The sequence below is a fragment of the Carassius carassius genome, chromosome 21 (assembly GCF_963082965.1).
Source record: "Carassius carassius chromosome 21, fCarCar2.1, whole genome shotgun sequence".
Classification (NCBI taxonomy): domain Eukaryota; kingdom Metazoa; phylum Chordata; class Actinopteri; order Cypriniformes; family Cyprinidae; genus Carassius; species Carassius carassius.
The window spans coordinates 13,065,422-13,093,241 of record NC_081775.1 but is presented as its reverse complement, the minus strand read 5'-3'; the positions used below and the strand labels follow the sequence as shown (position 1 = coordinate 13,093,241).

General features: G+C 37.5%; 2 protein-coding genes across 2 annotated transcripts; one reads left to right on the top strand and one right to left on the bottom strand.

Moving 5' to 3' along the window:
* Window positions 1-287: 287 nt before the first annotated feature.
* On the bottom strand, window positions 288-21,323 carry LOC132097132 (DBH-like monooxygenase protein 2 homolog). The gene is made up of 13 exons (XM_059502758.1): window positions 20,987-21,323; window positions 7,710-7,856; window positions 6,017-6,169; window positions 5,414-5,497; window positions 5,176-5,328; window positions 4,600-4,702; window positions 4,346-4,512; window positions 4,182-4,270; window positions 3,960-4,056; window positions 3,741-3,800; window positions 825-955; window positions 626-734; window positions 288-540 (listed from the first exon to the last, which is right to left on the bottom strand). Exons 1-13 carry the CDS (start codon window positions 21,251-21,253, stop codon window positions 400-402), a joined length of 1,701 nt encoding a protein of 566 aa, XP_059358741.1. The 5' UTR covers window positions 21,254-21,323; the 3' UTR covers window positions 288-399.
* A 1,731-nt stretch (window positions 21,324-23,054) lies between these two features.
* LOC132097131 (kazal-type serine protease inhibitor domain-containing protein 1-like) lies at window positions 23,055-26,485 on the top strand. The gene is made up of 4 exons (XM_059502757.1): window positions 23,055-23,708; window positions 24,574-24,734; window positions 25,837-25,984; window positions 26,072-26,485. The coding sequence occupies exons 1-4, from the start codon at window positions 23,207-23,209 to the stop codon at window positions 26,155-26,157; spliced, it is 897 nt and encodes a 298-aa protein (XP_059358740.1). The 5' UTR covers window positions 23,055-23,206; the 3' UTR covers window positions 26,158-26,485.
* The last annotated feature ends 1,335 nt before the right edge of the window (window positions 26,486-27,820 follow it).

Genomic DNA, 27,820 nt, shown 5'->3' with positions numbered 1-27,820 from the left:
GAGCTTAGAATGAACTGGACCCTTTGTGTGTCTCATTCTTTGGTCCCAGGTACCTGCTCTCTTCTGCTCACAAGCCCAACCAGAACCAGAACTTATATCTCCGATCTTGAAGGCTAGAATGTACTTTTATTCTAACACCGGGTTTATGACTACAAACATTTCATTTTAAAGTCAAAGACTTATAAACCACCACCTATATTTAAAATGTTTCATACTGTATAACGTATAAGAGACAAGTAAACCATTAAAAGTAAAGTGTAGAGTCCATTTTTATTTAACAATTTATAAAAAAAGGAAGAAGTTACATATAGCTTGCTCAATTTTCAGTCAGGGGTTTTTGCCCTCTTTATGATTCAGACATTCAGACAAGTTACATCAGTGCTAGTTTGCATTAGTGTTTCAAAAGGAAGCCCATTGCACTGCCAAACATGTGAGCAGAGATAGCACAGCAAGACTTTTGGTCACACAGCCACTTATGCAGGGTGCAGGCGGGATGACTTTGAGATCAGGAAGGGTCCCTTTAAAGGAAGATGCATTGTTCTGGAAATACAAGTGGAAAAGTGTGTCAGGTAAATGCAGCTGTGGTCAGAACAGAAGCAGATATTTTGGAGGTGTGGGCACTTACAAGTGAGTTCACAACTGTGATGAACTGGTCGATACTCTTCAGTGTCTGTTGGTATTCATTGATAGTCATGTCATTCCAAGTCTTGGTGAACATTATATTGTACCAAGAACTGCAAAATGATCAAATAAAAGACACGTTATCATCAGGGCACATTTTAAGAGCTAATTTTATTCAAAACAAGGGTTTTCAATTAGATTACTCAGTATCTGTTGCTCCCATTGCAGAATGTAATGACTTTAAATCAGGGAAGCTCTCACAGCTGCTCAGATTCATAGCTGGATAGTAGAAGATGAAGGCCAAACACATCTCATCTGTAGTTGAGAACCCCCCCTGAGGGCAGAAAAAGGGAGTTTTACACATCCATAATCTTTCTTTTCTATTTTAAATGGGGCATATGATGCAAATAAATTTTTTTGAAATTTTTCAAAAACTTAACAATACACTGTGGGCAAATTCACTACCCTTCATTATGTTCGTGGATGAAAAAATCCACTAAATTAAACTGCTGTAAAAATGTATCAGATTTTCAATTTTTTTTGTATAAATCTATTAATCAACCTTAGTCTTGATCAAAACTACCAAATGTTTTTTAAAAAGTGATTGTGGACTGGATATTTTTTTTTACCTTTTATCACAGTCTTGGGCATGTCAAAGATTAGTAACAACATTGGCTTTGATGCATTTTTAGTTTTTGTGCAGCATTAGATTTTATTTTTTTTCCCTCATTTATTGTTGGTGGCTGTTTTTTACGTAGCCCCTCTGGTCCCACTTTGTCAAAAAAAAATATATATATAACTAACTCGTGGCCTCAAGATAAGTTAACTCGTGGCCTCAAGATAAGTTAACTCGTGGCCTCAAGATAGTGAAGTGTCTGACACATGGACCCTTTGTTATTAAACTGGACCCTGTACTGTAGTGCAATGTAATACTTCACATTCTGTGCAATATTATCTGTTTTAATATTCAGTGTAATATAATTTGATGCAGTTCTGCTTCTATTTATTTACTAGTGCTGTTCATCACAATCAATTCAATTCTGTTAATACAGTAATGTAAATCTTGTAGGCTGCATATCCGTAGTCCTTTATAATTCTTCTTCATATTTTATAGCACATATTTATACTTTTTACATGTATATAGGCTACTTGTTTATTTACCAAATTCGATTATTATTTCTATTTCTTTAAATGTCTTGATGTGCACATCAACTGTGTCACAAGAATTGTCCCCCGGATTATCAATATCAATAAAGATCAAAAAATTTCTGATTCTGATTTTAAGTTAGCCTATAGTAGTGTGCAGACTGGTTCATTAATTATTTAAGTGTTTCACATTTTGGAAAAGCATGTCCGTGTAGCCTACGATAAAACGTCAGCAGCGGGCGTTCTAGGCATAGGTCACGGTACCTCCGTCTGGCTGTATGTATTTATGTGTATTTTCCGGTATTTCCCAGTTGACGGCAAAGAAGAGTTGCGGGATGAGAATGCGTTAGATAATCATATGAATAATTGTGACGGCTTTACAGAGGTAAGAGTGTTTTAATTAGAATGGTTAACATTTAGTTAGATGGCAAATTACTGAGTTAAGATAACTGCAAGACTATAGGTGTTCGAGCTGGAAGCATTAACGATTAGCATAACAAGTTAAGCAGGCTAATTCAACGTTTATGCCTATCAAGTCACTGCTATCTTAGTCTCTGTTACTAACGTTACAAATTTTACCGGACTTGATAGCCATTAATGTTGAATTAGCCTGCTTAACTTATCTTAACTCAGTAATTTGCCATCTAACACACACACACACACAATATAATATGCTGTTATACTCCATATAGCTTAATATACAAGTCAGAAACAAAGCTTTTTTTGCACAGGCCTATCTAAAAGGTTAATGGTCCCACCTAGTGATCAACTGTAAAAATAACAAATTTTACCTCTTCCCAACAGGGAAAACCACAAACAATCAAGAATGCATGATTATATGGTGTCATGGCTTTGCAATCAAAAAATGTCGTTATAATGGAAGTCAATGGGGCAAAAACAGCCACGAACAGTAAATGAGGGAGAAAATTTTTTTAATCTAATGCTGCACAAAAACTAAAAATGCATCAAAACCAATGTTGTTACTAATCTTTGACATGCCCAAGACTGTGATAAAAGGTAAAAAAAATCCAGCCACAATTAATTTTCTATTGAAAATATGTCATTTTGTTTGTTTTTCCCCCCAAATCAGTGACACCATTTATGAACTTGGCAATTAAGGAGTTAAAATCTTGAATTTTTTTAAAAACATTTGGTAGTTTTGATCAGGACTGAGGTTGATTAATAGATTTATGCAAAAAAATATTGAAAAAAAAATATTTATCTGATACATTTTTACAGCAGTTTAATTGAGTGGATGTTTTTATCCCGAAACCGAGGGTAGTGAATTTGAACAATGCACAAGGGATAATAGGTTTTATGTTTATGTCTCGGCGCTCCGGCAGGAAAGGGAATCAGAACATGATAAGGGCCGTAACATTTCTGTCACACGCTTGAGGCATTCAGTCAGTCACAATGCACTGGATAGCTAGCCAATCAGTGCACACCTCGCTTTTCAGACCGATGAGTCTTGTAAAAATTGTTGCGTTTCAGAAGGTGGGATGTAGAGGAGAACAATAATGTACAGTATGTGGAAAATAATTTTTTTTTTTTTTTTTTTTTTTTTTTTTTTTTTTTTTTACCTTAAACCACATAGACACCAAATAACACCAAATAATGTTATTTTTAGCAGCATCATATAACCCCTTTAATGAGTAGATAAATAGAGCTCTATATTAATGATGTATTTCGGCTTTGTCAAATTTTAATGGATTTTTAGTTCAATGCCTGAAATAAGTAATTTTCACGTTTTACTCTAAAAACATAAAATACATCAGTAATGCTTTTTTTTTTTAAAGCTTTTACTTGTCTTGTAAAAGGCAGCACTCATACACATATCAAGAACATATGAAAAAACATACTTGCATCCACCAAGCTCTGACCACTTTTAATTATGAGATTCAGGGAAATTTAAAGACTCATGCCATTAAAGAAATAACAATATATAATATAAGCCTCTATGTAAATGTACCAACCCATGTGAGGCGGTCTCGGTTTTCAGTATTATAGGTGCACTCCACCAGCAATTTGTCATCCTGAAAGACCGAAAAGTTTCTTTACTTCACTTATTGCCAATAATTATATACTGTACTAAAATAAAGACTATTACAGTACATAAATGTGTCATTTTGTATTGTGCAGAGCATATATTTGATATTTATGCTTGAAATCCCTGTAAATTTATCAGCACTTACCAACTTCACTGTCTTAGTTTTACCCAAGTTTGTCACTTCCTGATATTCAAAATCATAGCTTTCATCCGCAACTAGAATATCGATCTGTTCTCCCCCTCTGAAGAGAATGAGAATTAAAAAAAAAGGAATTCATTGCAGTAACTTAAGGTTATGGACCACAGAAGAAAGAAATGCACACAGATTATATTAAGTGAACTATATTTTCAGGTCAAAAACGTCTACCTGAAGTGTCCGACTCGCACCTTCAGCCCAGCCAAGTGTGTGTGCAGCATCACAGAGAACACCTGAAGATCATGTGGCGTCTCCAGCACCTCTAGAGCACAGAACACAACTGATTGTGCTGAATCTGATTGTGAGAATGTGAGTACATAAACATATATACATACCTTTGGAATATTAGCAGTGTCACACATGCCGTACGTAAGGAAGGATTTGGCTTTGGGTGGGATGGCATACCCAGGGGCCACCGCAAGCCCTGTCATCAGAATAGCTGCATCATGCTGACGGAGTTCAGATGTATAGTAGAATCGCAGACCTGAGTTATCAACTCGACCTGTGCAGAGAAGAAAGATTTATCATATTTAAATCTGAAAAAAATTCATCAAAGTGTGCTATTTCACATTTTAAACGACTGACTGACCTGCACTTTTATTGGGGTTGTTGTAATGCAATTCAAGCCTGTAGAAAAAATCTCCAACACTTCCACCAATTGGAAGTCCTGCCACCTCAGGAAATTCAAAAGCCTTAAAAAAAAAATTCAATTACAATTAAAATTCTTGTCTACTCCTTCTCCAACGTCGAAACAATGGCAGAATGATGACAGTTCAATCAGTATGGGTCTAAGGTAAAACTCTACTGTCAATCAAAAATCGTGGGAGGGGCCTGGGTCTGTGTGACATCACACAGCCAAGAAGCTGAAAACAGATTGATTTGAGAAAGGGGATGTTATCTATAGGGATTAAAAAAAAAAAACACTGAGTGGATTTTTATCATTATAGGATGAATGTGTACAAACACTGCAAACACACATTTATGTTCAAACATGTAAAAGTGAATTTTGCATCCAATGACCCCTTTAAGAACCAAACTGATCCGATTCTTGATTTTAAACCATGGGGTCGCAGCGGTTAACAATTTCTTTCCAGTAATTTATGACTTAAATTAGTTTTTTTCTAACATGAAAATGATTTAAACCCTAGTCAAAGGTGAGACTAACCCCTCCGCCAACTCCCCACACAGCCACGACCTCCATACACCCTCGATCCAATCCAGTATAACATTCTGCCTCAAGCGGCTCCGTCACAGTCGGAGGGCAGCGGTACAGCAGCATATGATGCACAAGGTCAAAGTTTTCGATCACTGGCTCAATCTGGAGATAATGGAAATAAGTCCGAAATGAAGATGACTGACAGATCATTGGCTAGATAATGTTTGTGTTAAGTTCATAAACTCACACGATAAATGTGCTGTTTGGGACCAAACGTCGGGGCTTTCAAGATCTTGCAGTGATAGTAGGTTTGCTTGGCTGGTACAATGAACTGAAATGATTGTAAGTGTATGCAACATGTGAAGTGAAAGTACACTCACTAGCACTTCGAAAAGGTTTTCTTTCCTTAATTGAGATAAACCATTAAGATAATCGTTGTAAACTAGGCTATTCAAAGGTAAGCTATAAAGTCAGTAAGAATTTTAACAACTTTTCTTCAACAGGTAAAAAAATCAATTGACCAAAGATTAAAGACATCTAAAATGTATGTTAAAATATTATAAAAACTTTTTTTATTTCAAATAAATGCTTACAGTTAATCAAAAATCTTATTTCAACATTAATAATTAATGTTTCTTGAGCAGCAAATCAGCATATTAGAATGAATTCTGAAGGGATCATGTGACACTGAGACTGGATTAACGTCTGATTAAAATTAAGCTTTGCTTCACAGGAATTCATTACATTTTAAAATATGTTAAAAAAGTTAAATGTTGCTCATGAAATGTCAGGAACTAAAATTGGTTTTACAGACAGGAAAGCCAAACAACAAAGTAAAAATCTCTCTTACATTGACCATAGTTATGTCAAAAAAGCTCCTATTTGGAGGGTTGACGTGAGGCATGTACTTCAACAGGTTCAGCTCCTTTGTGCCTCTTTGGTTGCTGTGGTATGTGATATCATCACTCTGTCCGTACGCATAGATCAGCTTCATGGGGAGATCCTGATCATACAATAAAAATCACAATTGCTTGAGAATTTAATAATTTTTGCTCTTTTTTATCTAGAATATCCGTTTTAAAAGACAGTCCATGTTTTCAGTTTAAGGAGTGTTTCTGAAGTGCAGCTGAGAGCTCCTTAACAAACAAGGTCAACAGTTTGTTACTTAGTTACAAATACTTAGGAGTCCTTAGAAATGCCCTGATCCAAGTGGGCCTAACATAGTGGATTCCTTTACATTGCTGGTTTTGTTTTACAATGCCATTAGGCATGGGCTGATTACCGGTTTCATGGTGGGCTATATCACACTTTTAAAAACCAATACAATTTTTAAAGAGATGAACACAAAGAGGCAGCAGGCAGAGCAGCTCTGTTCACTATGAGCAAAATACTTAATGAAAAATCTACATATTTAGTTGGGGGTGGGGGTTTGTATTATTATATTATGTATCTCTCAGGGTAACTGACCCGTAGATATGTGCATAGCTATGTACATAGAATAACAACGTCCAGTAAATGGTAAAACTGTCTGCACTACAAACCAGTATGTTCATAATTAAGATAATACATTAAAATTAATATGGTAAGACACACCAATTTGCAATATCAAGCAGCAAATCGAGGGGTTATGCAGATGAGACAGAAGCCAGACCCATAAAATTTCCGAATGGCACTCTTAAGGTCCTTGCACAGAGTCTAAAATTTTTGTATGCTTTTTTTGTACTTTTAATATTCGTCATCCTTTCCTATCAAAATGCTTGCTATTTTATTTAATTTTTTTTATGATAGACGAAAGTTTCGGAGACAGTGTATAAATGTGATATCCTGATATGGTCTGATATCCTTGTCCAAAATTTTTGCATGTCAAAAAATAATAAAAACTCAATCATGTTTACACACTGCCTCCGAAAATTTCATCTGTCATCTACATTTTCACCTCCACAGCAAGCATTTTGATAGGAAAGGATGACAAATATGAAAAAAAAAGGAGTCAGTTCGGAGTCAGTGTGCAAGGAACTTCAGTGTACAATGGCCTTTATAGGAAGAAAAAGTGGATAAGTGCAACAATGTTTTGTTCACATCTGTAACCAACAAAATGCTCTAACGCCATTGTACCATAAGCACCACCCACTGGCAGAGAGTGAATTTGCATTTTCATTTAGCCTGTCTGATGTTTCTGTTTCCTGCGAGTATGTTTTGTGGAGCATAAATTTACAAAGCTAAATGAAAAAAACTTTTAAAAAGCTAAGAAAAGTTTTTTTCTTTCTGTTTTTGCTTAAAATTGTACAATTATAGAATCTAATTTAAATCAAAAACTTAACACTAAAATAACAATAATCGCTTTTATAGCATTTAATATTATTCATTATGTCAAAATCTCATACCGGCCCATGCCTAAATGTCATAGTTCTACCGTCATTGTTTTCTGAATAAAACTGCAGAGTACATCTTACAAACAATGAATGGGGATGGTTACATGCTGGTGCTGAATTACTTTTCCTTTGTAAAGAATAGTTGAAAGAAAAATGGTTAAACAGGCTCACAGTGATGGGTAGATCATCTTTATCACAGGAATCAATGGACCTCTGAAACTTCATGACTGTTTTCCCATCAGACTCAGTCAGAGACAGAAGTTTGTAGTTCTGCTGGTGGTCAACCACAGGCATTGAAATCCCCTCAGCATGACGGTCCTGAATACCAAAAAAAAAAAAACAGAAAAGAGAAATGAGAAATGTAGCATGTATGCATGCATAGTAACAGGTGTTTTTATGATGCTGTAATTATAGTTATAGTTGCAGTTTCCAATCAGTTTAACACTTTGACTTTAAAGATCTTATATTAATATCAGGTTAATGTTAACTGCATCTGCTAAATTTAGAACTAAATGTGACAAACCCGATGAATCAGAATCGACAGTATACAGAACAAAATATGAAAGAAATATAAAATTATTTGTGACTTATTGACAGTCATCAGTCTATCTTTATGATGTGAAAGACTAAATCCAAATATAACAGTGTGTACAATAGATAATTAACTAATAGAGATGTAATGATATAAAAATTTCACGATATGATAATATATCGATATGAAGTCCAAAGTACAATATTTATTGCGATATAAAAAATAAATAAATAACACTTGGGAAAAAATTACATTTTGTACATTTTGAAGTTTATTTATTCTATCTAATGCACTTTGAGAGTTCAAAATAAAGAGGTCCAAACCATATTCTTAACTGAAAAAATCTACGTTAGAAAAAAAGGTACAAATTGGCTTGCACCTCAACCCTCTTTTTAGTTGTGACATACTGTCTCTGTCTAAATTACATTCACACTGGTGTTTTAGGAAGCCAAACAAATTTGAATATAATAATAATAACAACAGCAATTTTATATTATTTTTATTTCTATGACAGTAATAGTAAAACAATTTTACTGTAAAGTAAATTAAAATTTATATTTCATAGGCATATCGTTTTTGCGATATGAAGACTTATTGTTTCATATCGTCATGTGACCACGATGATATCAAGACGTTTCTATTGCGATACTACGATATTAATAATACTGTTAGGCCTAAATCCCTGTTAACTAAATGTGACTGAGGGATGTGCACATACATTTTGAGGGGCAGGGGCTCAAGTGGAAAAAAGGTCAGTTCTCATATTTAGAAAATTAATAAATAAATAAATTAATTAATTCTAAACAAACCATTATAAATATATTAGTGGTGTGCAGTGCTTTAAGTGGCCCAAAAGAGGTGCCGGTACTCTATTATAGCCTATATATATATATTTTTTTTTTGATGACTCCCCTCATCCCCTGAGGTAACAACAACTAAATTGAAGGGGATTTATATACAGCAGTCAACATATGACCTTTTCTAAAAAATAATAAATCCTTTTATTAGTTTGTGGATTTGCTTGAGCTAGAAAGAGCTACTGAACATAAATAAAATGTGCAAAAGGTTGCGTCTGACCTGCAGCGATATCATTCTGGCTTAGTGGGGTGTCAGCCAGCGAGTCATCTGATTCTGACCGTGTTGTTTTAGTACTCAGATTCTGAAGCCAGGAGAGCATATTAAGTGTTGTTCACTGTATTTGAATTTTTACCAAGCCGAGTGTGCGCATTTCACACACCCTCTCCGGCCACGTTGAGTTGTTCAAAGTGACAGCATAGAGAGTGACAGCGACAAAAGCGACGCATGCGCTTTTCACTTGTAAAACTCAAGGGTGTATGGGTAATGCTCTGCTCTCGGTGGGACGAATTAGGAAGCTTGCATTGTGAAGGGCGCTTTGAGAAGCGGCAGCACAGGCAAAAGATTAAAACCTCTATTAAAACAGATGTCCAAATGAGCGTACCGGTACGCTAAAAGCACGTTCTGGGCGCACGGAGAGGTGGCGGTACGCTCAAGAGCTATATTTGGAAGTGGCGGTACTAAGAGTACCGGCAGGGCCCAAGTAGGGCTCGCTGCAGCCTGCGGTGGACATCCAACCCCGCCCACATCCAAGCGTGACGTCAGGTACCCCGCCCACATCCAAAGACGTCACATATCCAACCCTGCCCACCCGGATGTGCCATCATAAACCGCGCCTATATCCGTCTACGTCACGTTCTCATTAAATTTCAAACAGGAAGAAGCGTCGAGAAGACTGAACTGAAGAAGTTTGTGATGTTTTTAATCGGTAAAAGAAGGAAATATTGTTTTGCGATCGCCAGAAAGAAGAAGAAGTTGTTGTTATCTGTATTTGCCAGTTGCCCAGAAGAGGAAGAAGTTATCTGCCATGGCTGTAAGTAATGAAAAATTCGGTTTTTAGCCCAAAAGTGTTTGTCACACTCACTGTATGTCTCTGCTTAACGTTAATAGTTAAAATGGTAAAATGTACACATTAAATTATCAATGAATATTTTGTTAGACATGAAGTGAAACGATAGCACACAGGCACGTTATAAGGCTACCAACACTGCTGTGTTTACTTTCATAATGTCTATAATGCTCCTAACTGTATCCTGATAAAATGTATGTGCATTGATTCATCCTTCATGTTTTTTTTTTTATATCCCTGACACATAATACTGATCTCTCTCACACACACACACACACTCACACTTCACCTCTCTCACATACATGTACTCCCCTGGCCCCATGCAAAACACATGGAATATATTTAATGATATACACTGACAACTCTTGCACAATAACTTGTTTGAGCAACCACACAATTCACTATGTCTTACTATGTCTCTGTTCGTGGCAAATCTTTGTATCCTTCTATATACACATAATATTTATCATGTTTTACAGGATCCTACACCTCTGCAGTCCAAACCTGATCCAGAACAGTTCTGCCGTGATGGGGGGGTTTGAATGTCCCTGCTGCAGTTTCACCACTGAAGAGAAGTTATCTTTTACACTTCACCTTCTAGAGAACCACATAAGTCATGCAGTGGACCATGGAGGTATGGTGAGAGCATGTCTTTAGATAATGATTGGTTTTTGTGTTTTTAAATCATATATGCATGTATATGTATGTTGTATAATCTAAATATGTATGTGAATCTCAAAGAACAACAAGATGAACTGTAGTTTCTTGGGAACCACTAAAGTGATGAGAATATTGTTGTTATTTATCTATGTGTGTTTTGTAACTTGCTGTGTACACTCTACACTTTTGTTAATTTTTTTTTCTACAGGTTACTTCATCTTAAAATGAATGGCCCGTGGAAGATCATTATAACCAAGGTACGAGAATGCAATCATCAGTTTTTTTTTTCAGTCCTTGTTCTGTAGTTTTATGTATAAAAAAAAAAAATAATTATACATTTAAATATTTGATAGAATATTCCAACCCAGAGAGAGGGACTGGATTGTGGTCTGTTCATGCTGATGGTAAGCAGTGAATTACAGATTCTGAGCAGTTATGGGGATGGCAGAAGTTTAGTTTAGTTTACATGCAGTATTTAGATGAATACGGTCTAGTGTTATCTGTACGTTACAGTAAATTGGTGTCAGTTAATTTCAATATTTGAATTTTCTCAATGGTATTTGTTGTCTGTTTCAGTATGCACTCTATATGGCCCTGGACTGGACATTTGACTTTAGCCAGGTGATGACCTCAAATTTTCTTTTGGAAGGTTTTCCTTTTTTATTTATTTATTTTTTCCAGAAGTTTTTTCAAATGCATTCTCAGTTTTTTATTTTGGGTTTTATCTGTTAGGATGACATCCCTCAGCTCCGAAGGTGGTGGTGTAGTTTGCTCTTGCAAAACATGTCCCATCCAAGGTACACACAACTGGTTAATGAAATGAAATTGATTCTTCTGCATTCAAACTACCCAGACACACTAAATGTTTCCTCCTAGAATGTTAGGCACTGCAGTAGCAAAACTTTGGAGAGGCCACAATGTTGAATGTTTAGAAATGTGTTGAATGCTTTGAGTGGTTGGAAATACTAAAAAGATGCTCTACAAATGGTCCATTTACCTAACCTTTGAGTCTGTCTTTAGGTTGTCAGAGTCCACCATCACCAAACAGCCAGCTAGTACGGAAACTGTGATGGGTCAAGATGACAGTGATGAGGTAAAAACATTTTTTTTTTCTGTGAAAATAATTATAGTAATTTTAGATTTACCCCACAAACACAGTTTATTTTTTACTTTCAACAGAAGATCGAAGAGGAACTGAAGAGGAAGTTCATAAGGGACATTGGTGTAGCATGGTGCTGGGTTCAGAGCCACTGTGAGCTGTTCCATGGAGAGGTGACAGAGCCTGAATTTCTCCAGATGGACGAAGAAAAACAGTCTAATATAATCAAAGACTACCTGAAAAGAGAGACTGAGAAAGCAAGGGATGCCTGTGTGTTTGTCTTTGACAATCGCGAGGATATGGAAACGTTCTTATTAAAATGTGTTGATGAACAGGGGCTGAAAGTCAATAAAATGTTTCTGGGAGTTATTTAATTTATAATAATTTATTTACTCTACATTGTTGAATATTATTGTTTTGTGAAATAAATATAACAATACCCAAGGGATGTCTTTTTATTGATCTTTATGCATCCGTAGGACTTGGACACATTTTTATATATATTTGTGTTGATGGAAAAAGGCCCAAAAGTCAATGCCATGTTACTTACATAATCTATCAAAGCAACCAATGACTTAAGCCTATGTATGTGTAGCTTAGTCTATATAGAGAACCGTCAATCCTATCATGCAAATGTAGTTGCTCTTTTTTGCGAGGTGATACATTTTTTTTTTCCATGCTATAAAAAATATTAGTGTGTAGATCATAATTGTTCTTGTATATAATTAAAAGGAAAACAAAAATACTTAAAACCAAATGAAGTATATAAATTTGCCAATTTCAGCAACATTTTTTTTTTATTTAAAATGAAAGAAATTTGAAAAATAAACACATTTAAAAAAAAGCAAAGAGGGGAGGATTCCAGTTATTGCATAACACCCATATTTATCCTTAAAATAGTGATATGATCACTAACATTCCTACCTTATAAGTGAAACATATTTTTAGAGAATTAGATAAATAAAAATGCCTTAAACAAAATTGTCTACTTAACTTTCATATTGTCTAAGGTATGTTACAATCGATCATAAAATATGTGAATTTGTCATTTACATAATCGAACAGCGGAAGGTATAAATATTATATTAATTTACCTAAGTATAATCAACCAATGCAGGCGTTTTACCGGCTGTTTGGATGAATTTACTTCCATACATTAGAGATGTGGCCTAGGTTTAATTTGTACTATTTAAATGTATTTAATACAAGTTATTTAACCTGTATTAGTAAAACGAAAGATAACATTATTTAATTTGATCCCCGAAACAATATACTTCCGATAAAATTGATTCAATTTTGTTTACGTCTTAAAATTGTACTTTGACAAAATGTTAATAAAAAAAAAAAAAAAAAAAAAAAACATACTTCCGCCATTTTTGCACATGCGCACAACACATGAGTTGTCACCTGGCATCACCCGATGACGTATTTTTACGTATGGCATAGGCGTGGCGTCTGACGTCACACTTGGATGTGGGCGGGGTTGGATGTCCACCGCAAGCTGCAGCGAGACGCTCCTCGCAGGGCCGCCCGCGGCATAGGCGGTATAGGCAAATGCTAAGGGCGCCACTCATCCATAGGGGCGCCAGAATGAGTGAACGAGTGAACGAGTGAATTATTATTTTTATTTTTTTACACATTTTTTTTTATAATAGGCTACTATTTAAAAACCATTAATTCGAAATACTACCAAATAAACCAAAAAAAAAAAAAAAAAAAAAAAATGTCCGGCTCTTCAATCTTCCCCCGCCCATCGAGTGCTTGAAGTGCGTCAGAAACAGAGCGCGCGCACGATCAGTTGTTGGTAATTTGTTGTGTAGCGTGCCCGACGCCGCATCCAATGTAGACAGCACTGCTTTTGTTAACACACAGCTCGTAGAAACGGGCCTGGCAGCTCGCGCCAGTTCTAGACACGGTGAAAGTTTCCTGATTGTGACGGAAGGCCGAATTTACATGACACATTATAAATGAGCATAGTCTGCGATAGATACAGTGCCAAAAAGAAGAGAAGAGGATAAAGACAGAGGTAAAGAGATGTAATGAAAGAACAATTTATTGCATAGGAGTAGGATACTATAATTTCATGGCAGTTATTTTTACCTTAAACTTAATGTTAGCAGTTGTTCTGAGTTCTGAGTCCCCAGACTGTGATTTTGTACAATCATGTCAGTTTTAAGACGCATTTTTTATTATCACTTTTTTATTAATGTTTTACTCTACAGTTGTGCAGTTTTGGGGGGATACAGTACAGACCAAAAGTTTGGAAACATTACTATTGTTAATGTTTTTGAAAGAAGTTTCTTCTGCTCATCAAGCCTGCATTTATTTGATCAAAAAAAAACAGAAAAACATGATATATTGTGATATATTATTACAATTTAAAATAATTTGTTTTCAATTTATTATACTTTAAATTATCATTTATTTCTGTGATGCAAAGCTGAATTTTCAACATCATTACTCCATTCTTCAGTGTCACATGTGACATCCGGTCTATCACATGATCCTTTAGAAATCATTCTAATATGATGATTTATTATGAGTGTTGGAAACAGTTCTGCTGTAATGTGTCTGTGTGTGTGTGTGTGTGTATATATATATATATATATATATATATATATATATGCTAAATCATGAACACAATGACAGGGTGAAATGGGCTGTGATGCATGGGGCGCCAGGTAAAATCTTGCCTAGGGCAGCAAATTGGTCAAGGCCGGCCCTGAGTACCGGTGCGTACCGGCCCACTTAAAGCACTGGGGGTGTGCGATATTGACAAAAAAAAAATCTCAATATTTTCTGGGATTTTATTGATAACGATAATTAGATGATATTTTGCTGAGTGTTATTGTGTGTTAATGTGGCTGACACTCCCTCTGAGTTAAAGTATCAAGAGATTCGTTCATTTTCAGTTCGTTCACCAAAATGTTCAGAATCGTTCACTGATTCGTTCAGTGATAATTTCTTCGTATTACACAAAATATGCCAGCAGGTGGCAAAAAAGAGTGTATTGTGTGTTATGTCTTAAATCAACGAACTTATTCACTTGTTACAAAAACTGATCTGGCTTTATAAAAATGTGTGCATAATCGCATTAAATATATAAAGTCTAATTAAGTTGTTCAGATGAACAAAGCACAAGGTTTTCTAGCCTAATTAGAATTTTAATTGTTTGGTCAGACAGTTTGTACATAATATATTCACATTCATAAATCAGGGATTAAACGTGGAGTTCTGTATGCTAAATATCAAAACAAGCGTATGTGCACAGTGCCTATAACTGCGCTTTGCATTTTGCAAGATTGACATGCTAAATGGCAGTCTAACCCAGTTTACTCTCATTCATTTCGTTCACGAACGAGATAAGCTATTCCAGTTAATTTCATTCACGAACGGTGTATCCGTTCATTCAACTCATTCACGAATGACATGTGTGCCAGTTCAGTCATTTCATTCACGAACGAGATGTACTAAATCATTCAACTTGTTCACGAACGACATGGGTATCAGTTCAGTCATTTCATTCATGAACTGTCTCAGGTTAGGTATGTAACCATAGTTCCCTGAGTAGGGAAGGAGACACTGCATCCTCTTAGGGGTTGCTTTGGGGAACACCTCGTCATGACCCGTGTCTGAAGCATACTTTGAAAAAACACCAACGCGTTGGCCGGCGACAGCCTCTGACGTCACTACTGGTGCGACTATAAATAAGCGACCGGAGAGCACGTCATTTATCTTCTTCGTTTGAAGCTTCCATCCGAAGCATGGCAGGGAGCTAGAGGATGCAGTGTCTCGTTCCCTACTCAGGGAACCATGGTTACATACGTAACCTGAGACAGTTCCCTTTCAAGGGAACTTCGAACTGCGTCCTCTTAGGGGTCGCTTTGGGGAACAGTATACCCATGCCACCATGCTAAGGGGAGTGCAGGCCAGAATCATGGCAAACACTAAGTACCAACTGTACCATTTCCATGGGAGTTGCCCCTGGGACGTTTAGACGGCTGTCTGTGACATTATCCCTTACGGCCAAAGGCCTAAGCTGCATAGCCAGTTTATTTGTTAGGACCTCGGCCCGGGGTAGAGCTAAAGGCTTGGAATCAGGAAGGATTCCTTTAAAGGGATAAGGGCTAAGAAACCAGTATTTATACAAGGTCTTGCCTGTCACAAAGGGGCTACAGCTTGCTCTCGCACAAGTTTGCTGAAGAAGCTGTCTCAACAGATCCCTGGTAGCAATACCCTGCTTAGATAGGTATTCGAGGATACATAAATGGAGTGGCGCCCAAGATGAACAGGGCTTTTCACCAACTCAAGAAAGGGCACGAAGCAACTGCGCACACTTACCACTTTAGGAAGTACAAAGTAGCATGTTTTCTTAGAGGTTCCTAAGCATTGCAGAGGCGTTGAACTGCACGGGAGAGGCAAGCTCCAATTTTACAAACCTCTGGCGAGGGGAGCATCACTTGAGGCAGTACAGTATATACAGGAAGAATTCTGTAACCACCACCTCCACCTTCCCACTGGATGTGACAGTGCATATAAGCGGCCAGGAGGCCCCTCAGGGTGACCTGGCCAGACATTCATGAAATCTCCTGCAGTGCTGTGCCAGTTCTGATGATCAGCAAGGCTCCCGCAGAAGCCTGTGATCTCGGTCGCCTAATACTAGAGCACGAGGCCGGAAGGTCGGTGCTGACGGGTGTTAGTAGATGCCACGACTGAGCACTGTAAAAGAATGTTAGTAGACACATAACCACCAGCAATTGAACCCATAAGTATATACAAAAAGGGTTACATACTCACCCACCCTCCTGTACTGGAACCCCGCTCACGGGGCGCCTCCTTATAGTCCGGACCATCAGTAAGGTGGTTATTATGATATATATGAATATAGCAGAAGTTAAAAACATCCAAAGGGAATGAGTAGCTACCTAGGTATCGCTCCGATTCGGACGAGAACGCTGCCTCGTCTCAATCACATCCCTCAGGTCCTTCTTACCTCCTCGTGACCCACGATTCCTCTTGCCCCTGCCCACAGGCAGGGGAGGAGCGCGAGCCGAGACACTAGCCTTCTGTGCCCGTCTTTGATCCTCAGAACGAGACGGGCCAGGACCCCTATGGTATTCGGGCTCAGACCTGGACCTTCATGGAACGAAGGATTTAAAGGCAGCTGAGCGCGCCCTTGCCTCCCTGAACTTTTCGACCACCGTCTTGACGGAGGTACCGAAAAGCTTAGAAGGTGAGACGGGAGCATCGAGAAGAAAGCGCCTTTCTTTCCTCCCGATGTCTGCCAGGTTCACCCACAGATGTCTCTCCATTACTACCATGGCAGCCATAGACCTACCCATGGCGGAGGCGGCCTGTTTGGTAGCACGGAGAGAGAGGTCTGTGGTGTGGCGCAGCTCGGCTATCTGGTCAGCTGAAAGGCCCTCGTCTTTATCCAGGTCCTTCAACAGGTCAGCCTGATAGGCCTGAAGCACTGCCATCGTGTGCAATGAAGCCACAGCCTGACCTGCTGTTGCGTATGCTCTGCCATTTAAGCGGGATGTATCCTGGAGGGGCTTAGATGGCAAAGAGGGAGATTTAAGAGAGGATGTTTCCCCCACAGAGAGATAGCTAGCAATCTACAGGGGGCATCTTCTCATAGCCATTTTCGCGCATGCCCTCGATGTTAGCATAACTCGTATGCTGAAACCGATGGATGCAAGAAGAAAATGGCCTCTTCCATTCTTTTTCGACTTCTGCATTTAAATCAGGCAAGAATGGAAGGCTCACCTGGGCTGGAGGGCTATGGTCAGATAAATAACGCTCATCAAGGCGACCTTGCAACGTTATTTTGCTGGTACGTTTCCATGGCAAGTCTAACTTTGCTGTGGCATGATCCATAACCTCTCACAGCTCCCCATACGCAGGGCAGGAGGATTGAGAAAGCTCAGCCTCAGCTTCTTCGCCATCCTCAGATATCTTCTGCTCTTCCTGGGTAGAACCCAGCAGAGCACTAACTTCAGTATCAGAAAGGGTTAATGACAACACATCTTCCTCCTGAAGTTCACTCTCGTCTGCCGCCGAAGAGCGTAAAAGGGAAAGTCCCTCTCTAAACTCCTCAACGAGATCCACCTGTGATCCCCACAAGCTCATTTTCCTCCGTGCCTCAACAGCGGCTGGTCCTGAGCCGCGGGAAACAGATGGCTGTCCCTCTTTCCTCGAAAAGAGAGACAAACGAGAGCGGAGCTTTTTCATAGGAAAACGCTCACAATGCATGCAGATCGCCCCCCAAGGACATCGCGCGCATGCTCTTCGCCCAAACAAGAGACGTGAAGACTGTGTGTGTCATCAGGTGACAAATAACGCTGACACGGATGCACGCACTGTTTAAACGCCTTGCTAGTGGATGCCATGATAAACAAAGAAAGATCGCTCTTACCGTGGTCATTTCTCAGATGCACGCTTCAAACAAAACAGTCAATGAAGATGAAAAAGATAAATGACGTGCTCTCCGGTCACTTATTTATAGTCGCACCGGTAGTGATGTCAGAGGCTGTCGCCGGCCAATGCGTTGGTGTTTTTTAAAGTATGCTTCAGACACGGGTCACGACGAGGTGTTCCCCAAAGCGACCCCTAAGAGGACGCAGTTCGAAGTTCCCTCGAAAGGGAACTATAAGATCTCTAGATCTCGTTCAGACTCATATGAGACTACTAGTTCATTGAAGGGCGTATTCGTTCACTGCATTCAACAAATCACATGCTCTGTCACATCTCATACTCGAAGGTTATTGGCTCGAGGTTGAGTAATTCTTTGACAGGATGAAATGGTTGTTACCCGGTTCACCGAGCTGCGCATGCGCTGCTAATAGCGCCGCGCTGCTGTGGAGGGAGGAACTTCAGTGAACGAGAAATATGAGTCAGTGGATTGCGTGAACGAGAACGATTCATTCACCTAAAAGATTCGTTCAAAAAGAACGATTCGTTCACGAACGACACATCACTATTCTCGAGTCAAGAACCATTTGCATCGGTTTTCGGATCACCAGTAGTTCTTTTGGACAGTTCGATTCAATAAACCGGTTGAAGAAAATGGTTCACTGGTTCTTTTGCGCTGGACGTACAGTAATGACGTCATTTGCAATGACTGCCATTGATTCAAGCCTCGGTTTACCCGCGCTCATAACATTAGCACAGAATCAGATCAGAATCAATCACCAAGTTCGTTATCTGGCTCGGCTCGGTGTTCGTCTTCATTTCTCTCTTCACAGCAGTTCAGTCAGTGTACTGTTTGAGTAAATGAATTACTCCGGGATATTGGTTTGTTTTAACTCAGAGGGAGTGTCAACCACATTAAAAAAGTTAACAGCTTAAGTCATTTGTGGATTAATGCTTATTGGAGACGCGAACCGTTTCAAACGATTCAGTTCGATTTGGTGAACTGGTTTAAGAAGATCCGGTTACATCGAATAATTATATTACAAACTGCAGTGAACGCGCTCACAACAGACCCGGAAGAGAAGACAATGCTGAATAAAGTTGTATTTTTTTTGCTATTTTTGGACCAAAATGTATTTTTGATGCTTCAAAAAATTCTAACTGACCCTCTGATGTCACATGGATTACTTTGATGATGTTTTTCTTACCTTTCTGGACATGGACAGTAGATCATACACACAGTTTCAATGGAGGGACTGAGAGCTCTCGGACTAAATCTAAAATATCTTAAACTGTGTTCCGAAGATAAACGGAGCTCTCACGGGTTTGGAACGACATGAGGGTGAGTTATTAATGACATCATTTTGATTTTTGGGTGAACTAACCTTTTAAGTGCTACCATGGACAGCTGACTGCTTTTGATATTCTGTATATTCTGTGTAGTGATCAGTTCACAGCAGTGATCGAAATTAATCTCTTTTTTTCAGTAAGTTTAAATTGATTTTTTTACCTTATTATGGGCATTTTTAACTTTATAAAGCCATTTTTTTCTAAAAGTGTGCATCATCTTTTAAGTCAAATTCAAAATAATGCATTTAAAGTACTGTATTGTGCACCTTTTATCTTTTAAAAGTAGGCCTACTGCTATAATAACAAAAGTGTAATAACATTTGGTTTGCAAACACTTTAAACAAACACGTTGCTTTTTAAAGTAGTGTTCCCTTTTCATAGTAGAAGTTTAAATATTTATTGTAGTCTAAATCTCAACTTATAACAATTAAACTAAATATAAAACAAGCCATTTTTGTTACTGCCAGGACGTTTTTATAGAAAATATTTTATAGTTTGTTATAGAAAAACAAGTTATGCTCAGAGTCCAGAGCCTCGATTATAACATTATAACAGGCATTATCGCGGGCCCCCTTTGCAGCAGAATGCAGTGTGGGACAACACTTGATGTGCTGTAGTAGAAACTAGTGTGTGTGGGATGTGGGAGAATAATTAGGGTGTGTTCACACTAGGCAAACTGTGCCGGAGCGTGTTTGACCCCCAAAGCTTGGTTTGTTTGACTAGTGTGATCACTCCATTTAGCAGTCCCTGGCTCGGTTGGAAGAGGTGGGCAAGTGCGCGGGTTCAGTTATATATAGATCAGTGAGTGTGAGTGCTATCTGCTATCCGCCTAAATAAGTGTGTTAGTATTACATTCTTGTTTATTGAACTGCTGTATAAAATCAATATCGCATTTATAATCATGCTGCTTTTTGGTGTAAAAAAGTCAGTCTTCGTGTGATACTGATTGCCTATATGAAATTCTATATAAATATAGTTCTGCCCCCATATCTGCCCCAAAGCTGTGCGCAAACAGAAACACATACACGCGCGCACATATAAACATTTATTAACTTATAAAAAATTAGAAAAAAGAGCAATTTCTCTCGAGGAAGAAAATGGGCAAGGTGCTCAAGCCCCCTTTGATGTTTATGTGTGCACGTGCCTGAAACATGATGAATCAAAATCAACAGTATACAGAACAAAAAATGTGTAACTTCACCTTAAGTTTTTAGTTTATTTCATTTATGGGACGATGCACAACAGAAGTGTAGTTCCAGAGTTAGCTATAAAGCTAATTTGCATCTGCACTCCATAAGTGACTTATTGTTAGTTATCAGTCTGTCTTGATGATGTGAAAGACTAGGAAACCCTATTATAAAAAAATTACTAAATATGAAATAGTCATCAAAATCAAGAACATAAAGAACAAAATATCAAAAGAATATAAAATGAGTTGCTGGTTCACTCTGACGGTTATCAGTTTTTACCGTAAAGTAACTGCCATCGGGTCCAACTCCTCCAATAACAACATCTGCTCCAGTCATTCCTCCTTTGGGGCTGAAGCCAAAACCGACCCAGCCGTTGGTGTTGACAGAGAGCTCAAAAAAGATGATACCCTGGATTTCATCAAATCCCCACTTCAGCCGCACTTTGTGCTCGGGGTCCAGGTGTTCAGAGAAAGGCAGAAGAGGGTCTTCCTGAGCCCAGGACCACTGGACTGAAAGCAAGAGCAGGACAAGAGATAATGTTACCATGTTTTCTTTTCAAAGTCTGGCAGTGACAGTGTCTTTGTAAGATGTTTGAGAAGGAAGTGGATGTGAAACTGCTCTGCTGTAGTCACTTTAACAGCCCTCTTATAAGCTGTCTGTAACCCCTCCTCGACTGAGTCTGTTCTCCTCCTCTCACTCTGGTCTGGTGAACCAAAATATGAATCTTTATGAAACCAATATTTATTTTGTTTTGAGCTGTAATGAACAGTAAACACAGAATAGTGGAATTAACTACTTTTATGACTATGACAAAGATTTATTATTTAATGATGGTACATAAGATAAAGTAAATCATTAGTTAATGATTTGTGACCGTAGACCACATAAGGGTCATTTTTTTTGACCACTGGTTTACACTGCAAGCTGATTAAATAAGCTTTCAGTTTATGTATGGTTTGTTTTGATAGGACAATATTTGTTTGAGGTAAAACAATCTTTAAATCTGGAATCTGAGGGTGCAAATAAATCAAAATATTGAGAAAATTGCATTTAAAATTGTCCAAATGAAGATAGCAATGCATATTACTAATCAAAAATCAAGTTTTAATTTTTTTTACAGTAGGGAATATACAAAATCTCTTCATGGAACATTATCTTTACTTAATATCCTATACATTTTTGGCATAAACAGCGACTTAAGACCGGTTTTGTGGTCCAGGGTCACATATACAATGGAAATCGAATATTAAAAGGACAAAGAGATAAAAGGAATTTAAAGATTTCTATCTTAAGGAAATTTTAATAATCTTGCTTTGCTGATGATTCTTGGTTGCGTGTGTATGAATTATAAAGTAAAATTCATAAATTGTTTTCGCTAGATCATGAGCCTTTATCTATTGTTTATGTAAAGGATAATGTACATGGGTCAAAGGCGTGATGTCACCATTTTGGTGTTCGCATCAAATTAGAAATTTTATTTACAAAAGTCATTTTAAATAAATAAAAACACCTTAAATACAAGTCAACTTTTGTAACAGTAAAATGTCAATATGTGGGGTTAATAATGTTCCAAATTGTAAAAATGTCTGGACTTTGATTTACCATGACATCTTTAAATAAACATATAAAATACCAAGTTAAAACAACATAGTCCTTTATATTAAAAGAACTATGCTTATTTATTTATCTTTATTTTATTTTTTATTTTTAAATAAGTAGATGTTGTGAATAATGGTGCTTAACTTCAAGTTCACTCTTTGGAAAAGGCCGCCATTCGGTTCCCTGCAATATAAGCTGAAGTAGATGTTTTGTCATTCAGGGTGATGGTTTTGTTAAGCATTGACAAATGTGTTGAGCTTAATACATATTCATATTTGGTATTTGGTAAAAAATAATCATTTTGGTATTGTTTAATTTCTGTTATTAATTATTATTTATAGACGCCTATCACCAGAGGGAGTCATAGCCACTATAAAAAGCCAAAAAGCTAATAAAGTAAGAGCGGACCCAGTAGCTTGGGTGGCACTCTTAAAGCCTGTTCACACCAAGAACTAACTATAAAATAACCAACAGTAACTATATGTTAGTCTCCAATGACCGATGACGCTCCCATACTTTTACATGTGCATGAATAATGAGATTATTTTAAATAATTAGAGTAGGACTCATAGTATTCGCCGGCTGTACTAAATACACTCTTTTTAAATTCGTAAAAAAAAAAGATTGGTAAACTTCTAATACACACACACACACACACACACACACACACACACACAAAAAAAATCACTCTTTTTTTTTTTACTGCTCTGTCATCCAATAGGACGAAGCAGTGAGTTCGCGGGAATGGGGGAGGATAGCTTTGTTTATTTTCTTTCAGCCACAGATGGTTTCAGAGGCTGAGAAGCTGCAGTGGACACAGTCGGGGATGAAGCCGCAGCTTTTGGGAAAGAATTGCATTTATTGCATTCATAGCCTGGCCACGAGACATAAGCTCTCACGATGTTAATGCACATGGTTATGTTTGGCGTTTTGGTTCTGAGCATCAGACCTGCAGACGGTTTCCCCAATTACAAAGATGACTACATGGACGAGGACCTGGCCACCTTTGACTATTACAAAGGCACGGATGAGTTTGACGAGGGGAACAGGACGCAGGAGTGTGAGGAGTGTGTGCCGGAGCTGTGCCCGCTGCCGCTGGGCTGTAGAGCGGGGCTGGTGCGGGACAGTTGCGGCTGCTGCTCTCAGTGCGCCAACCTGGAGGGACAGACCTGTGACCTCGGCCAGAGAAACGTCTATTACGGACTGTGCGGAGAGAACCTGGAGTGCAAACTGGACCGGTCGGATGGAGCGGACGCAGAGGAGCCAGAAGCTCAGTGTGTGTGTTTGTCCCAGAAACCTCTGTGTGGCTCAGACGGACAGACTTACATGAACATCTGCAAATATAAAGAAGCGGCTTATTCTAATCCTGGACTCAATGTGAGCGACGGGCCGTGCAGGACAGGTATGAACAATAAACACAAGCTTTTTCCAACCAGTATTTATTTAGGTGTTTCTTTATTTCACTTTCTTTCTTAAATACATGTAAATGTCTCCCCATCAATATTTGATCTTTAATAAATGCCTACTTTTTACTAATGTTTTAAAAGTATTTTATCTATCTAATCAGAGAGGTGGCTCAAATGTTTTTCCCCTCTATAAAGCATTTATTTATTTAGTTATGGTGGAATTATGTTCACCATATGTTATGTTATATTAAGTGTTTTTGCCCACACAATATTTAATTTAATTTGATATTAAATTCAATTTTTGGCATTCTTTCATTAATACATGGAATAGATATGGTTTAATAGTATTTTTCTAACCAGTATTTATTTATATATCAATACATTTTCATTCTTTAATAGAACACAAATGTTTTCACCCAAATGTTATTCATTTATTTATTTACATGGAGTGTTTTTCCAACTAATATTTATTTTTTATTTTTAATGCATGGAATACATTTCAAAATTTTAATCTTAAAACAAATATTTATTTGTTTTTAATAATCAGAGATGTCATAAATGTTTCCCCACCCTCCTCTAATCAGCATTTTTGTATCATTATTTACTTATTTGTTTGTATGTTTTGTTTGTTTCTTTCTTATTTTCTTTCACAAGTGATTTGAAGTGTTATCTCAAGAGTGTTTTTCTCTTTGGGCTGCCAGCACTTGGGAATTTTGGAACTTGCCTCTATAATTTTCCCAGTGACTTTAAAGAGGAGATTTATGACCTTTAAACAGCTCTTTAAGTTGGACGGACATAGGAAGTGGTTTCTGAATGTGATCCCTGATATGACTTTTCCCCTCTCTCTTTGTTTCTGGTAAGTCCCCATCATCAAGGTGCCACCGCATAATCTGGTAAATGTAACGGGCAGCAGTATAGCATTTCTCTGTGAAGTGTTTGCATTTCCAATGGCGCTAGTGGAATGGAGGAAAGATGGAAAAGAGGTCATTTTACCTGGTGATGATCCCCACATATCTGTTCAGGTAAAGTACTTCCAGACAGAAACTCTGTAAAGTGATACATCACCTTGATTAGGGCCTCACAGATGTAGTTGAGTTTGTTTCTTCATCAGAACAGATTTGGAACATAACATCACTTGCACGTCAATGTATCAATGTATCCTTTGCAGTGAATGGGTGCCGTGAGAATGAGAGTCCGAACAGCTGATAAAAACATCACAGTAATCAACAAATAATCCACACGACTCCAGCCCATCAATAAATGTGTTGTAAAACAAAAAGCTGCGTGTTTATGCAAAACAAAACATTAAGGCATTTAATCATTGCTTGGTCAAAATACAAGTTCATAATCCATAATAATACTTTTTATTCTCCTGTTGTCCTCCCACATAAAAAACCACTGACATATTTGTTTAGAACGGTTTTGAAATTTGTTTGTGGGATTTTTTCTTTTCCTTTTTTTTTTTTTGCATATTTCTCTACTGATTCAGACAAGACAAGTTTTTCACAGGAGAAAGCAATTTTATGGATAGATGACTCATATTTAGCTGGAAGCAAACATTTAAAATAATAATAATAATTAAAAAAAAAAACCTCTTGATGGATCTCTTTTTATTTATTACAAACATGCAGTTTATAAGATGTTAACTGATGGACTGGAGTCATGTAGATTATTTGTGGATTATTGTGTTGCTTTTATCAGCTGTTTCATTCTGACGGCACCCATTTACTAAAAGGGATCCATTGTTGAGTGATATGATGGAATTTTTCCCAAATCTTTTCTAATGACGAAACAAACTCATCTACATCTTGTTTTTTTTAACATCTATTTTGGCTAATGATACCATGTAAAAGTCCATTACACTGAATTACACAGATTTTTCCACCAAGTAAGTGCAGAAAATATGAATAAAGTCAGCAGATTTTATGGGAATATTCATGTCTAATGGTTTTCTGCAGGTGTTTATGGCTTCAAGATTTGGGATATGCAAGGCATAACAGGTTAAATTGATTAATGCGCTTGTCAAGAACTAAAAAAATTATATATGGATCTTGTTGTTTAGTAGATAGGAAAAAGTATGTTGGGATCTACCTCAGCCTTTCCATTTCTACGTTTTTCCTGTAGTCACGAGGTGGCCCTCAGAAATATGAACTTTCCAGTTGGCTGCAGATCGAAGAGGCCAGTCAGATGGATTCTGGCACATACAGGTGCATCGCTCGAAATGAGCTTGGCCTCGTCTCTGCCACAGCAATTTTAGGAGTCCTGCCACCAGGTAAAAGTTATACCCTGAGCTAATGGCCTAGAGTAATATTTCCTGTTTCATTAGCGTTATGATCTCTTTTTGTATTTTTTTACCCAGATGAGATGTCTACCTATTTGGAACAAAACTTGAATGAAATGATGAGCTATGACCGAATGCAGGACTATGACAGGGATTATTACTAGACTTCAGATCCCGACATCCTCAAGAAGAAAAACAATGTCTTTTTTACTTTTAGCCATTCAGTTTGAGACATGGGAAGAAGACACTCAAGCAACGACTGTAAAAAAAAATAGTAAGCCTGTAAAAAAAAACATCGCCCTCTAGAGCTTTTTCGACATCTGGATAATCAAACATGGAGACGTCGAGGAAGAATCTTAAATAAATTCCCAATGGCACAGGCCTCTAAAATGGATGAAAAACACACAATGAGAGAGTGGAGTAGTTTGGAAGCTGCTAGAAGCTCTGAAATTCAGTACAGAGTGTAGCTACTGGAGCTGAATGTCTCTTTTGTTTCACATGACAAAACATGAAGAACTGTGGAATTTGAATGTGAGCTGCTGTATTATAATTGCAGTTCTAAACCTTACTTTTTATGTGTTATAAATATACCATTTTAAATATACTGAAATGGAATGCTATAATTGTCCCTTTAACAAATAGTTAATTGCAGAAGCTGTAATTGTATTTATAAAAAAGTATAACATTTATACAAAATCTCAATAAAAAAATTCAAATTGAGTAATTTATACGTTAGGTACAACAGTACTAGTTACATTGTCTGTTTAAAAAAAAAATGTTCCAAACAAAGCCACAGAAAAATTATTATGCATTTCCAAACAACATTGGCTTTCCTGATTGAATTAGTGATTTTTATTTATTTATTTGTTAAATGATTGATTCAATCACCCATTCAATGACTCACTGAATATGCATATGTCCCTACTATATATAGTAGATGAAAAACAGTATGTGAGTAATATGTCCGAATTCATAGTATCCATTCACACTTTTATATCCCATAAGGCCATGGGAGAGGATTTTTGAATGGCCCTGAACCAACTGATGCTGGTAGGTCACATGACAATAAAAGCATGATGGATGTAGTCATCCAGATGACATTCATACTACACACATCCATGCTATAGAATTTTTTAACAGTCGCAAAGTAATACATATTCAAAAGGAGTATGCAATTTCAGATTCATCCATAAATTTCATTCCTGAATTAATTCAAAGACATTCACTTGCTGGCATAACGATGAAAGACAGAGTCACTGAAAAACCCCATCACTAAAATGTATAGTCTTATCTTCTCTGAAAGGCGACAGTTGTTTGAAAACTTGCTGCTGTCTATGTGCTTGACATTTGTGCAAACTCAGTTCTTCACAATCCATCCGTTTCTACTCAAAGCAAAATGTCTATCAGCCGCTGAGCTTATGTATGTTTCCACATGTGGCATCCCTCTTTTACCAGCCTTTCCTTTGAGTGTGTGTGTGTGTGTGTCAGATCCGGGTGAGGCAGTTGAGCACACAGCTGGCTTTAATATATCTTTATGATCTCATGTCTTAGGACATAAAAACAGGGATCCTATTCTTTGGTACATGTGCATACAGGTTGGATTTCTTTTGATGAAAATACAACAAACACCATCACACTACTTATTGATATATAGTAAACATCTCTTAACCCTCTAATTTCACCTTTTAGTGGTCAGAGACCTGTATTTAACAGAACGGCCGTGGATAACAGCTTTCTAACCCCATTCTCTCTTCTGCCCTCTCATGATGTTCTCTGGTGCCTTTAACTCTGAATAATTATGATAACAGCTCTGCATGTAATTTTAGG